Source organism: Lontra canadensis, unplaced genomic scaffold (assembly GCF_010015895.1).
Source record: "Lontra canadensis isolate GAN:19392208 unplaced genomic scaffold, GSC_riverotter_1.0 scaffold47, whole genome shotgun sequence".
Classification (NCBI taxonomy): Eukaryota; Metazoa; Chordata; class Mammalia; order Carnivora; family Mustelidae; genus Lontra; species Lontra canadensis.
In genome coordinates this window covers 5,857,651-5,873,195 of record NW_022631041.1, presented here as the reverse complement: position 1 = coordinate 5,873,195, position 15,545 = coordinate 5,857,651, and the positions used below count along the sequence as shown (strand labels likewise).

Here is a 15,545-nt window from a genome sequence, read left to right as displayed (position 1 = left end):
ATGGAGCACTGGGTGTGGTGCAAAAACAATGAATACTGTTACGCTGAAAATAAAAAAAATTAAAAAAAATTAATTTAAAAAAAGAAAATTATTACAGCCAATATTATATATATACATATATATGTGTATATATATATATATTTTTTTTTTTTTTTTTGAAAAAGAGAGAAGAGAGAGAGCGAGCACATGCACGAGTGAGAAGAGGGACAGAGGAAGAGAATCTTCAAGCAGACTCCCTGCTGAGGCCAGAGCCTGATGTGGGGCTTGATTCCTCAACCCACGAGATCATGACCTGAGCTAAAACCAAGACTCAGATGTTTAACTGACTAAGCCATCCAGGTGCCCCAGCCCATATAATCTTTTACTCCACATTCTTGTGCACTTCCTTCAGTACCAAATATTTTTGTCTTGCCCTCAAAACTTAGAAGTAAGTAAATAAGTTAATCATGGGGATGAAAATTATAGCATAGGGAATATAGTCAATGATATTGTAATAAATTTGTATGGTGACAGATGGTAACTATACTTAACATGGTGAGAATTTTTTAATACACATAAACGTCAAATCACTAATGTACACCTGAAACTAATATAATATTTTATGTTAACTATAAAATAATTAAAAATAAAGTTATATATTTTAAAGATTACTTTCTGGTATAGAACTTTAGATAATTCACTTTTCAGATGATTTTTATAGTATGATTTCACTGTTGTTTTTGGGATTGGTTTTGGTTTTTTACTTTTTGAAAATGAACTTGGAGAAATAATTTACATGAAGGAAGATCCAACTATTTTAAGTGTACAGGCCAATGAGTTTTGATAAATGTACACATTGTTGAAACCACTCCAATTAAAACACAGAACAGTTTCATCACCCCAAAAAGTTACCTCATGCTCCTTTTCAGTCAATATTCCCCCAAACCCAGTCTCAAGCAATCAAAACTCTTATTTTCCTGTCACTAAAGATATTTGTTCTATAATTTCATATAATAGAAAAACCATGTTGCTGCATGGATGGTAGCACTTTCTTCTTATTTGGAGTTGTATCCTGTTTTGATTATCCATTCACTTGTTGATGGGCATTTTCAGATTTTTTTTTTTCAGTTTATGCTTTTTTTTTCCCCCCAGTTTATGCTTTTCTTTTCCAGTTTTTTTTTTTAATTTAAGCTACTATGAACATTAATATATAAGTCTTTTTTTAAGAACATGATTCCAGTTTTCCACATAAATACCTAGGTATAGAATTGCTCTATAAATAAGTATATGTTTAACTTAAGAAAATACCAGTGCAAAGTAGCTGTACTATTTTACACCCCATCAGCAGTCTATGAGACTTCCAGCTGTTCTACATCCTAGCTATCATTTGTATTGTCAGTCTTTAATTTTAGCTATTCAAGTGGGCATGCTGTGGTATCTCATCATGGCTGTAATTTACATTTCCCTGATAGAAATGATGCTGATTTTCTTTTTTATTTACTTATTGGCTATTATTTTGGGATGTGTCTGTTCAAATATGTCTTTTGCCTTTTTTTCTTATTGGAGTGTCTTATTATTGAGTTGTAGGAGTTCTTTATATATTCTTAATATGAGTCCTTTTTCAGATATATGTGTTGTGGCTTGCCTTTGCACTCTTCTAATGGTGTCCCTCAAAACTAAAATTTTTAGCTTTGATGAAGCCCAATTTATCAATTTCCTTTTTAAAAGTCATTAGTACATTTTGCATCCTGTTTAAGAAAACTTTGTTGACCCTTAGACCAAAGAATTTTGTTTTTTCTAGAAATCTTGGATTGTAGTGCTTATATTAGGTCCATGTTCCATTGTGAATTAATTTTTGTCAGTTAATTCTTATATGAGGATCATGGCTCATTTTTTCCAAATTGGTATCTAGTTTTCTGTTTCATTTGTTAGTAAGATTATCCTTTCCTACACTGAATTACCTTTGTCAAAACCCAATCACCCATGGATGGGTGATTTCTGTTCCAACTGGTCTACCAATATCAAATTACTTTATTACTATAACATCAAAGTAAGTCTTGACATCAGGTAGTGTAAGTCCTTTGCTTTTTTCCTTTTTTCAAAACCATCTTGGCTATTCCAGATCATTTCAATTTCCATATAATTTTAGAATCAACTGGAGAACTCCTACTTGGCAAAGAAAACTTGCAGGGATTTTTACTGGAATTACACTGAGTCCACAGATCAATGTGTGAAGAACTGATATCATAACATAATATGGACTCTTCCAAATTATGAAAATAGTAAATCCCTCCATTTATGTTGGTCATCTTTAATTTCTCTAAACAGTGTTTTGTGGTTTTCATTTTTCAAGTCTTACACATTTTATTAAATATATGCTTAAGTATTTAGTGTTTTTTCATAATTGTAAATAGTATTTCTAATTTTGTTTTTTAATTATTTATGCTAGTATATAGAAATAAAATTTACTAATGTATATTGACTTTATATCTTTTTTTTTTTAAGAGAGGAAGAGTGCACATGAGCAAGGGGGAAGAGGCAGAGGGAGAGGGAAAGAAAATATTAAGCAGGCTCCGTACACAGCATGGAGCCCAGCGAGGGGCTCAATCTCATGACCTTGAGATCATGACCTGAGAAAAAAATCAAGAGTTGGATGCTTAACTGACTGAGCCACCCAGGCACCCCTTGATTTTATATCCTGAAAGTGTGTAAAATGAACTTTTAATTCTAGTAGATTTCTTACAATTTACTAAGATTTTCTACACTTAACTCATTCGTGACCATATTATCTGTGGATAAAGACAGTTTTACTTCTTCCTCTCTAATAATTTTTTCCTCATTATACTGGGTACTTTATCTCCAGTACAGTGTTGAACAGAAGTGGTCAGAAAGGACACCCTTGCTTTTTCATGATCTCAATGGAAAAGTGCTGTTTTTCATCAAGTGTAATGTTAGCTGTAGATTGCTCAAAGATGTCCTCCATTGAGGTGTTCCCTTCTATTTCTACCTATGAGTTTCCTTTTTTAAACATGTATGGGTGTTATATTTTATCACAGGCTTTCCCTGTACCTACTGGGATGATCATCTGCTTTTTAAAAATATTTTGTTAATATGGTGAACTACTTCTACTATTTTCTTCCTTCTACTTAATTTAGGTATAATTTGTTCTAACTTTTTAAAGAGGAAGAATAAAGTAAATGGTTTAAACATTTCTTCTTTTCTAATATGAGCATTTAAAGCTATAAAACTCCCTATAAGCACTATTTTAGCTGAATCCCACAAATTTTGATGTGTTTTCATTACCATTCAGTTCAAAATATTTTCTAATTTCTTTTATGATTTCTTCTTAAATCCATGTATTTAGAAATGAGTTGATAATTTCCAAATACTAGGAAATCTTCTAGATATGCTTTTATCATTAACTTCTAACTTAATTCTACTTGACAAATAATATAATCTGTGTGATTTCAATCCTTTTGACATTTATTGAGACTCACTTTGTGGTCTTGCACATGGTCTATTTTGGACGAATGCTCCATGTGTACTTAAAAAGAATTGTATTCTGCTGTTGCTTCATGTCACATTTTGAAGGAGCGGGCGGTGGGAGGTTGGGGGAACCAGGTGGTGGGTATTGGAGAAGGCACGGATTGCATGGAGCACTGGGTGTGGTGCAAAAACAATGAATACTGTTACGCTGAAAATAAATTAAAAAAATTTTTTAAAAAGTGGAAGAAGTGGAAAAAAATAGAACTGGGCTGTGTATGCTGTCTTGTTAACATTTTACTTAACATACTATGAATGCATTTTTATGTAAATAAAGTCAATTCTATGTTAAAAAAAAAGTTTAGTCTGAGAATTCTTACAACATTTTAGGCAAAAAAGGTAGCAATAGATATCAATTAGGTCAAACTGGTTGATACTGTTGTTCAAATTTTCTATATCCTTACTGATTTTCCTGCTGTTTATTTTATCACCTACTAAGAAAGGAATGATAAAATCTCCAAATATAATTATGAATCTTTCTACTTCTCCTCCCAGTTTTTGTTTTATGTTCTTTGAAGCTGTTACTAGGTACATAAACATTTAGGACTGAAAGGCCTTTCTGATGAATGTATTTTTAATCATTACCCCTGTTAATAACACTGATGTTTGCTTTGCCTGATACTAGTATTAGTCACTCCAGTTTTATGATTATTTGCATACATATCCTTCCCCATGCTTTTCACAATCCTGTCTATAGTTGTTTTGACATTGCTGGTGTTTATTTCTTTTACCTTTTTATCCAAGAGAAAAACCACAAATCATAAGTGTATGTCTCCATGAAATATTTATACGCTGCACACACCCATGTAACCAGCCTATATCAAGACACAGAACATTCTTAGCAATGCATCTCATGTCCACTCCTGGTCATCCCCACCCCTCCAAGGAAAACCACTGCCTGACTTCCAACCTCAGAGACTCAATCCTGAAGTTTCTAAAAAACTGAGCTTCTGATATATATAAATCAGGAAATCTGCAGTTTTTGCCATCCTTTGAGAAATTAGATCTGGCAATCCTGGTGTGTGTTCCTTTGAGGCAGCAGCCATGCTAATGCAGGAGCAGCTGTCCCCTAGTGAGGGTGTCGCTGCTTTAGGCCTATCTGCACCACCTCCTTGTTTTGTCGCCTGCCTGGCACACTTCTTTATGTCTTCAGATTTAAAGTGTGTTTCTTGTGGAAAGCATAAAATTGGACCTTGCTTTATTATTTAGTACAATAATCTGCTTTTTACTTGAAGGGTTTAGGTCATTTATATGCAACTGTCCATATGGTTAGGTTTAAGTTTACCATCCTACTTTGTCTTTATTCTGTCTTTTCTTTTTTTCCCTTCCCCTTCTCCTATCTTCTCTTAGACTGAATTTTTTTTCATTTCCTCTCTACTCCACTTAATTGTGTTATTAGCTACTTGTCAATATTTGTGTGTGTTTATCTAGAGTTTAAAATTGGGATCTTTAATGGGGCGCCTGGGTGGCTCAATCAGTTAAGCGTCAGTCTTTGGCTCAGGTCATGATCCTGGGGTCCTGGGATCAAGCCCCACCTTGGGCTCCCTGCTCAGCAGGGAGTCAGCTTCTCCCTCTGCCTAATACCCCCTCTTGCTTGTGCTCGTGTTCACGTTTTCTGTCAAATAAAAATCTTAAAAAAATAATAAAATAGGTATCTTTAAGATATCCAACTCTACCTTCAAATAATACTATACCTATTCATGTATAATGTACAGAAACCTTCAACAATATATTCCATTTTCCTTACTTAATCTTGTTGTATTGTCTTCATACATTTTAATTCCATGTCAAAATCCTCATAAAATGCTATTATTTATGCTTTAAATAGCCATTTATAACCCTCAGATAATATTTACTCAATGGAAAACAAGACAAGGATGTCTGCTTTCACCACTGCTATTCAATATAGTATTGGAAGTTCTAGCAAGAGGATTTAGACGTGAAAAAGAAAAGACAAATTGGAGAAGAAGAAGAAAAATTATGTCTGTTCACAAATGGCATAATTTTATATGTAGAAAACCCGAAAAATCCACACTAAAAAACAACTGTGAGAGCTAACAAAATTCAACAAAGTTGCATGATACAAAATACTCAACAATCAGTCATATTTCAACATGAAATGAACAACATGAAAACAGAGTTAACAATTCCATTTACAATAACATTAGAAAGCGTAAAATACTTAGGAATAAACCTAATCAAGATGCTAAAAGACTTGTATATTCCTACATCTACTCAATGAAATATGCATGACAGAAATTAAAGAGAAGTTAAGTAAATTAAAATACATCCTATGTTCATAGACTGGAAAATAATACTGTTAAGATGACAACACTACCCAAGGCTATGTATAGATTTAATGCATTTAATGCACCCCTATCAAAATTCCAATGGCATCTTCAGAAATAGAAAAAAACTCATCAAAAAATTCATATGAAATCTCAAAGGTCCCCAAATAACCAAAACAATCTTGGAGAATTTTCAAAACTTGTTACAAATTTACTAGAGTAATCAAAACAGGTTGGTACTGGCATAAGGAAAACAGACTAGAACAGAGAACCCAGAAATAAACCTTCACATATATGATCAACTGACTTTTGATAATGGTGCCAAGATCATTCAATGGGGAAAGGATATTCTTTTCAACAAATAGTGCTGAGAGAACTAGATGTCTACATGTAAAACTAGATATCCAACTTCCAAGATTGTTGGGATCTTACCTTATACCACATACAGAATTAACTACACTTGGATCAAAGAGAAAAAGAGCGAGCTAAAACTGTAAAACTCTTAGAAGAAAGCATACGGGAAAGGCTTTATGACACGGACTTTGGAATGATTTTTTGGATTTAATATCAAATGCTAGGCCACAACACAAAAAAACGCTAGGCCATAAAAAAATTTTTGACTTTTTCAAAATTAATTTTTGTGCATCATTAAGAGACCATCAAAAAAGTGAAAAGACAGTCTACAAAATGAAAGAAAATGTTTGAAGATCTTATATCTGATAGGGATTAATATTATTAATCTAATAGAAGCTTTAGTCCTAATTTTTAATTTACAAAAAACAAAATAGAGGAACAAGTTAAACATTAGCCTGAGTAAAAAAAAACGGACATATCTAGCAAAAGAAATATTCTAAAAGATAACTGGCCTGATAGGGGTATTGTGCAAGATTAAAGAAAAGAGACAACAAAAATGCATGAACCCTGACTGAATCCTAGATTGTGACTAGGGGGCAAGCAGAGAACTTTAAAAGACATTCTTAAGATAACTGGGAAAATATGAGTCTATATGTTATGCAAGGAGAAGCACTCATCCTTAAGAAATGCTCACTGACATAGTTAAGGGTAAAGTGTTATAATGTTTGAAACTTAGTTTTAAATAGTTCTGCCCCCCCAAAATAAAAAGACAGAGAATATAATAATGTCAACAACTGTCAAATTTCAGTGGAAAGTATGAGTGATCATTGTTCTGTTTCTTCCTCTTTTCTGTAAACTTGAAAACTTTCAAAATAAAAAGTTTAGGGTAAGAAACCTTTAGGCCACGAAACTGTACAACTTAAAATGGCTTAAATGGTGAATTCTTTATCATGGGACTTTTACCTCAAAACCACCCTTCTTCCCCCAAAAAACAACGCAGAGATATGGGTATCTGACACTGGGGAGCTACGGTGGAACTGCCCTGCAGAGCCCCATTCTTATACGCCATGACGTGAATGGCCATGACATTGGGTACAGTAGTGTTCTCATGGAGTTAGAAGGAAACACAGAATCTTTATGAAGAATTAAAAACAAATCAGGATAAGATATATTGTATGATAAAATTACTTTAATAGAATTTAATTGCTATTATTTATTTCAGAATGCATAGGAGAAAGCAAGTCATGATCATCTGAGCACAATTGGTTAAGAGTAAAATGCCAAAAGCAAACCAAACTAGCCACACACCTGGGTTGATGGTTGGAGGAGGTGGAGGGGGGAGAGGTCGGCCTTCTTTAATGGCTAGCGTACACTGCTTTGCCGAACGGATGGCATTAATGAAGTCTTCATGTTGCTGTCTCCAGTTAGATCTCCTCACAGGCTGAGGCTATTAAAAAACAAAATCAATATATACTAACCTAGACTGTACATCTCTCCATTACAATTTTATTTTAACCTGAGATTTAAATTTACAGGAAATAGGACTGAAATTTGGAGGGAGAAGATAATTTGTTCTCAATAGTACAAAAAAAGAGGTCTGGAAAACACTGTAATAAAATTTGCAAGCCACAAAAGCGAAGGAAAACACAAAATAACAATCAGAAAAACAAGCTACAGAACTTTATAGAAAGACTTAAATGTAAGATTAAAAGGGATTCTCTTCCAAGTTAATTGCTAGATTTAACGCTACACTATTGAAAACATAAATGAGATTCTTTTTTGCCACATCTGGAAAGTATCTGAAATACATTTCAAAATCTAAGTGAGCATGATTAAAAAGAAAACAGTAAAGGTGGATTATACTTACATGACATTACACTGTACTATCAAGCAAAAATGAAACCAGAGAGCCAAAAAGAGGCTTTAATGTACTTAAGGATGTAATCAAGAACAATAAACAAGATATTGATAGTACCTTGGATTGAGGAGCCTTTCTCACAATGGGAATGTCAGTGCCCTGTAATCTTTGTTTCAAGGAATTGAAAGGTTTACGCTTTTTGTTGAAAAGTTTTCTACATATTGGTCCATGCCTTTCCTAGAAAAGAAACAGTGGGGATTAAAATTTTTAACATGTACAGTCACAAGGTTTGTACTCAGGCAGCCCCCACTGGAGTGACAGGGTTCACCTTCAGAGCCAAGTTCATTCTCCAACTCTCAAAGCACAGCAGAGCAAATCCATCTGGCTCTCTCCACCCATGTTACACATCACTAGATATTGCGTGAGGGTAAGGTCAAGAAGAGGCCTCCACAGCTATAGAGACTTACTTCGAATTTGGTTTTATATATTGAATTCTACCACTTGGGCTGTGTGAGTGCTTCCATGCATTAAATGATGTTGAAAAGGCAAACTTTCTAGTTTAAATTGAAATAAGTATTTCTGATACTGAGCTAGGTACTCACTGCAGCCAAGGAAGTTCCCCTGATTATGTCTTCTGTTTCCTGCGTCCATGATTCCCAAATTCCATGAGCAAGTCATCCGGTAACCTAACAGGGAATCTGAGTCCTAAGAATCCCAATAATCAGTTTTACCATTCTTTTGAAACAGTCTTTTGCATACGGCAGGGGGAAACTTAGTTCCTACCAGTGGAACTTTCTCAGGAAAACTCTTCTTACCACTCAGCAATTTCAAAATTGGATTTAATGGGGTCACTTTTCTACATACAGCAAATTATACTACTTAACTTCCTCCAGGAGTGGAGAGGTTTCAAAGAAATATTTGAGAACATCTGCAAAAGACAACTGGGACAACCGTACAAATAAATGAAGGATACACCAATTCCATTTACATTATGAAGTTATTTTCCTTTAATTTATCCAAACATTTCACATCCATGAAGTCATTTATTTCAGAGCAAATCTAGGCATTTAATAGTTTTAAAACATTACAATATTTAACATTTAACAGACAATCAGCAGGGAAAACATTCTTTACTCCAGCCAAGTAATCCTTTAAGTACTCAGCATTTCTAGTACATAAGACAGGGAATCAACACACAGAGCTCTGCCTGTGTACCACCCTTACAAAATCTGTTACAGCACCAACACAGGATTACACCAACAACTTCCAACTAAACGTCCTCTTCTTTGGTGGATATGTAACTCATAATTTTTAACACACAGTTCCTTTGTCCAACAAAATACAGGGGCTCTATAAAAATCCCTGCACCTTGTTACAAACAAGCCATACCATTTTCTCTTATTTTTAAAGATTTATTTATTTTAGGAGAGAAAAAGAAAGATAGGACGGGAGGGAGAGAGGGAGAGAAAGACTCTCCAGCAGACTCCCCACTGAGTGCAGAGCCCAACGTGGGGCTCCAAACCATTACTTGAGCCAAAAATCAAGTGTCAGATGCTTAATCCACTGAGCCCCCCAGCAGCCCCAGGCCAAACCATTTTAAATGACAGAGATAGTACATCACTTGATCACATGCTCTTTGTAGCCTGGAGATAGGTCTAGAAGTAAAATCCAAGAGGACCCAAGACATACAGGACATTTAGTGATTCCCCAAATGAATGGTACCTTTAGGTCCCAAACTCGTTCTTATGGGGTACAGGCCTGATCTGGGAAAAGCAGCACACTGGTGGGTTCCTGGGCCATGACAGGCCCTTGAGCTCCTGCTCCTAAATTCGGAAAGTTCTAGCTACAGTTAATTAGAACATATTTCAGTTTTAAAATTCCCCAAAGAAAACCTACAACCTAGTTATACAGTCTTTTACCCCAAATGCAGTCAGGTGTATAGTCCAATTCCTTTGTTGGTTACATCTCCTTGATCTAAAAAGTTCAAACTCAAAGTCGCATTATCACCTCAAGTGTTTTTAAAACATTTTTCTTGGGAATCTCCTTATAATACTGGAATCTAATAACTGTTTGATTCCCTAATTTTGAAATAATAAAAAAAGTTAATTCCACTTATAGGCATCAATTGGGGACCTGACATGCAGTTCATTTCAATCTGATTAAAAATTAGATATTGGAACAGGTCTTACATCCATTTTGTTCAAATTACATAAAATCTCTGAAATTGAAAGGTTCTGTCTTTATACGTGGCAAAGCAGAAAACAGAGGGAGGTTAAAGGACTTGTCAGAATTAGTGACAAATTTGAGGCTAAAAGCCAAGTTTCCAGATGCTCCAAATTCAATGTTCATTCCTCTTGACTAGCTAATTTCCCTGGTGCTTTGGCCTTAAAATTTGGATTTTTGATGCTTATAGAAAAGGCAAAAGAGCCAAAACCTCTCAAGAGACAATCAACTGTGCCAAAACACTTTCATCTGGCATCCTTTTTCTAGGAGTACCATGTTTAATTAAGCTCCCTTTTGAATGGGGTAGCATCTATGTGCCTCAGTGTCCTCCAGACATGCCAGCCATAGGTTATGGACCTCTCTTCCCTTGCTTTCCCTTCACATCTGTCTTTAATCTTTGCCGCTGCAGCCTCCTCACTGACTTGACAGTTCATTTAACTCCAACGAAACACATCTACAAAATGTCTTTATGTTTACCAGAACATCTGCTGCAAAGCGTCTTCCACAGACTTCACAGGGAAGTAACTCCTGATTGCCATCTGTATGAGATCCAAAAGCACATTATGTTAGTTTCGTGGAACTGCCTGCCTGAGAAGAAATGACTAACTGGAGGCGACCTCGATGGCCTGATCTCACTCTCTTTTCTCTCCCCACCAACTTCCTTCTCTTAGGAAGGTATTTCATGAACTCACCCATCTTTTTCTAAGATAGACGTCTCACTTCACTGAACAGGTAAATTCCATGTTCTTCAGGCAACCAGAGCATGATTCTTTAATATATTCCTAAACTAAGTGTCTAGCAGCTTTGGTTTAGACCTAAGTACAAAGTTAATACTTTAGTATAAAGTCATAAATTATCTAATGGTTACATTGTTAAGATTCCTATGAGGGTGTAAGTCCTATGTGTGTGCTAAATGAAGGCACGGCAGTTTATCACAGATTATATGAAAAGAGTCACTTAATCATCAAATTTAAACTTTCCTGAGAATGGCACTCTCTCAATGAATGCTTTTTGCTGGATAAACTCCTACCTGAAAGGAACAGAATATAAGGTACTGATGAAATGGACTAGGTAGAAATAAAGAGACTTCTATCCGAATCAGGAAAGATGGCACCATTACAATACAGAAGCAGGTGAGGATAAGCCTCATCCTAAAGAGGGAGGGGGGTTTGGTCAGATTTCTTAATGAGGTCAGTTAATAACACTCACTGCTACCATTTTATATGCAGTAGTGAATGACTGAGGGACTGTAATCACAACACAGTCTTGCTAATGTTTTTAATATGCAGCCAGTGTTTCAAAAAGTTAAATGAATAAAGTCAATTAAAAAAAGAGGCTGAGACTGCACCCACATGTGCCCTATGTCTCAAAGTACCTGACTCATACTAAGGTGCTCAATAAATACTTGGTGAATGTGTGGGCCAAACAAAAATTGAGTTCCTACCTTAGGACCAATCCTTCATTCTATAAATATCCGCTACATGCAACTCTGTGGAAATATTGAGAGAGATCATACATGGGTCCAGCAGAGAAAAGGAGAGAGTGTGTGCATTAAATGAAGTTAATTGTCACAAGGAAAGGAAAACAATGTGGAATTCTGTAAAGGTTTCACCTCACTACTTTAAGTTCCTTTGGAGTTGAGCATCTAGATTAGAAAAGCTGATCACGGAGATGACTTTATATTAGACTAATAATCTGGGCTTTATTCTACAAACAAGGGGGACAATCAGGGACACCAAGTAGGAAGAATCTGAACAGAGCTGTGTAAGGCTGGATGGATGGTAGTGGGAAGGGAAGATGCCATTTCAGTTAAAAAACTAAAGGTGTAACCTGAAATGGAAAGAAAAGAGGAAATAAGGGGTACTGTACTCAAGGAATTGACAACATAGCTAGATGTGAGGAGGTGACAAAGAACAGTGCAGAGGGACTGAGAAGAGGGTCGGGCTGTGGACAAAAACGAAATTTGAAAAGGGCCATCTTAGTAAGAAAAATGACCTCACCTTTGGAAATAGTGAGTTTGAAAGAGTCATCCAGCCAGCAGGATGGAAATGAGGGAGGTCAGGGCTAGAGACACAGATGTAGGCTTTGTTTGGAGAGTGATGTAAAGGCATGATATTGCCAGGGAAGAGGTCATGGAAAGAGAAGTACAGGGATGATCCCTAGAGAACTCCATATTTAAGGGCCAAGAAGATGAGGATGATAAGCCAGAAGGAGAAACAGGAGAGAACAAGGTCATGGAAACCAGAAGATGGTTTGAAAAAGGAAGGACTGATTAACGGGAATCAGATGGTAGTTCATTACAGACACTGTTGATTTAAATGATTTCTTCTCACATCTGCCAGATGGTATTGTATTTGCAACACAGGTCATCCATTACAGCATACAGAAATATTACTCTTCCTCTCTGTTTTTTGGCCTTCTAACTCTGTAAAACAGAGTCTTGTTTTTTTTCAGCGAGCATATACTTACTAGTAAATAAAAGGTACTCATTTTAACAATAAAACTGCTTTTTCTTAACCACTAATGAAGGATGATTTTTATTTTTATGAATCATACTGTAACATTTGTTTGGTATTTTACTGTTTCCTAAACACTTTACCTATATAATTTCATTTATTCCTCACAGAGTTGGGACTATTTTTTTTTAATGGGTAAGAAAACAAAGGTTCAAAGTTAGGGGACTTCTCAAAGACCACAGGTGGTTAAGTGGTAACATGGGAGACTCAAACCCAACTCTCTACAAGTATTGAAACTTTATTCAACCATCACCATAAATATAAAGGTATGGTGATGGTTGGTACTAACCTGCAAAACAAATGGAAGTACCTAGAGGATAAATAGCCTCTTATTTAAATCAGCAGGTTTTAAACAGCTCAATGAGTTTAAAAGAATGACAGATACAATAGGATTCAACTGAACACCTAAAATGGATGGACCACTGGATTCTGAACCACATTCGGTTCTGAAGCTTGACTATAAGGAAGGGGAACACCTGCTTATTCAGCCAAATTAAACATGGAGATCAAGGCCTATCATGTTTGTGATAGAATGCTGAGTCACATAAAGCATGTGATCACTAGAACCTTAGAAGAATTATTTAAAACAACCAAAATGCCTTGCATCAGGTGAATAATTATACTGATTCATCCAAACCCTGGAATACTGTTCAACAACAGAACACTATTGGTACATGCAACACGTGGATGGATCTCAATGCCGAGAAAAGCCAATCTCAAAAGGTCATGTACCGTGTAATTCCATATGTACAACAATCACAAAATGACAAAATTAGAGAGATGGAGAATAAACTACTGATTGCCAACAGGGAAGGATGGTCGGGGAGGCAGGTCGTTGTGACTATACAGAGTAGAGTGAGGGTGACCTTTGAGTAGGGGAATAGTTCTGGGAGCAGCTAACTGGCTCAGCTGATGGAGCACAGGACTCTTGGTCTCAGGGATGTTAACTTTGAGCCCTATGTTGGATGTAGAGATTCCTTGGAAGTAAAATTGGGAGCAGGGGGAGAAAAGGCATTGTTCTAGATCTATATTGTGGTGGTAGTTACACATGTAATAAAATGGTATGGAACTATAAATACACATTTTACCCATGTATATTTCCTGGGTTTGATATTATACTATTTAAGCTGTAACTTAAATTGGGGAAACTTGGTAAAGGGTGAGCAGGAACTCTACTATTTTGCAATTCTTATGTACTAATTTTGTCAGAATAAGAAATTTAAGGAAATATCTAGGGGTGAGCAAATTATGACCACTGGATCAAATCTGAAGTTGTATGTTTTTGTAAATAAAGTTTTATTGGCAAATAATACCCATTTGTTTACCTGCCTATTACTGCTTTCACACTCCAACAGTAGAGATGGGTAGTTAACAGAGACCATATGGTCTGCAAAGCCAAAAATCATACTAAGAAATAGGGTGCCAACCAGTGAAGGAGAATGTGCTGATTAAAAAGGATTTGTGGGAGGGCGCCTGGGTGGCTCAGTGGGTTGGGCTGCTGCCTTCGGCTCGGGTCATGATCTCAGGGTCCTGGGATCGAGTCCCGCGTCGGGCTCTCTGCTCAGCGGGGAGCCTGCTTCCCTCTCTCTCTCTCTCTGCCTGTCTGCCTACTTGTGATCTCTGCCAAATAAATAAAGAAAATCTTAAAAAAAGAAAAAACTATTAAAAAAAGGATTTGTGGGGGAAAAACATGGAAAATGTTAATGATACATTTTTACTCACATACTTACAATTAAATACTAGTTCTATAGATATGTACATGTATATATGTACATGCACATACATATGTATGTGTGTATATATATGCATGTATATATGCTACGCACACACACATATGTTAATATTATATATGTGTTGTATGTGTATGCGTATGTATGTATATGTATGTATGTATGTATGTTAAGAGTAAAGGTGGTTAAGAGTAAAGGTGATTAGTTTTCTGTATTTTCAATTTTTCTACAAAATTATTCATTATTGTTTTAAAAATTAAAACAATGACATTGTTAAAAAAGAACATTTTGATAGAAAACATTTTAAAACAATCAGTATCAGCTTAGCTCTTTCTATCTTTACCCTCTCTCACTTAGTAGATTATTAAAGTGGCCATTATTTTTCTCCATTGACTATTATTTTTACACTTTGGTTAAAAAATCTTAGACAATTTTTAAAATGAGGAAAAGAAAGTGATCTGGAAGCCATCAAAGGTTTTGGTTAGCATGTCAACAATGAAAAATAAGCATTACAAAGATCTCAGTTCAAAAATTTTCTAAGAAGCCTGGAGAAGATTATGGCCATAATGAAACTGGAAAAAATTCTACTTCTGACTAGACATTCTCTTTTTGAGCTGAAAATTAAGAATGCTTTGTACAGACACCTACCATTCCACATTTCCTTATAAAGGCATGGTAGAGAAAAGGAAGACATTTTCTCATTCAGCTGTCAGCGGATCAAAACTCTAAAGTCCTTTAAAATCTAGAACATACAAACATTAGCAATATCGACATCTTCTATGGCCCTATGGTAAAGAGGGTAGCATATTGGCCTCAACCTATTCACTTACCTCAGGAACATGATTTATGAAAGAAGAAAAGGAATTAACACAGAATGGCAGCGAGAACATTCCATCGAAAGCCCCAAAAAGTACAGTAAAGGAAAATAGAGACAAAGAAACCCCAAGGTCAGGGAGGAAAGAAGACAACAATAAAAAATTTCAACTCTGGAAAACTGACAGAGTGGTAAGTGACTTGGAGGACTTAAAACTACATCAGAAACCACTTGCCAAGC

General features: G+C 35.6%; 1 protein-coding gene across 1 annotated transcript in view; it reads right to left on the bottom strand.

Moving 5' to 3' along the window:
• ZC2HC1B (zinc finger C2HC-type containing 1B) overlaps nucleotides 1-15,545 on the bottom strand; it is a 44,214-nt gene that overhangs the window by 23,393 nt on the left and 5,276 nt on the right. The window contains exons 2-4 of the mRNA XM_032873090.1: nucleotides 10,723-10,784; nucleotides 8,140-8,259; nucleotides 7,473-7,611 (exon numbers count right to left, since the gene is read on the bottom strand). Coding sequence (XP_032728981.1) covers nucleotides 7,473-7,611; nucleotides 8,140-8,259; nucleotides 10,723-10,784 — 321 coding nt within the window. The remainder of the gene's footprint in view (nucleotides 1-7,472; nucleotides 7,612-8,139; nucleotides 8,260-10,722; nucleotides 10,785-15,545) is intronic.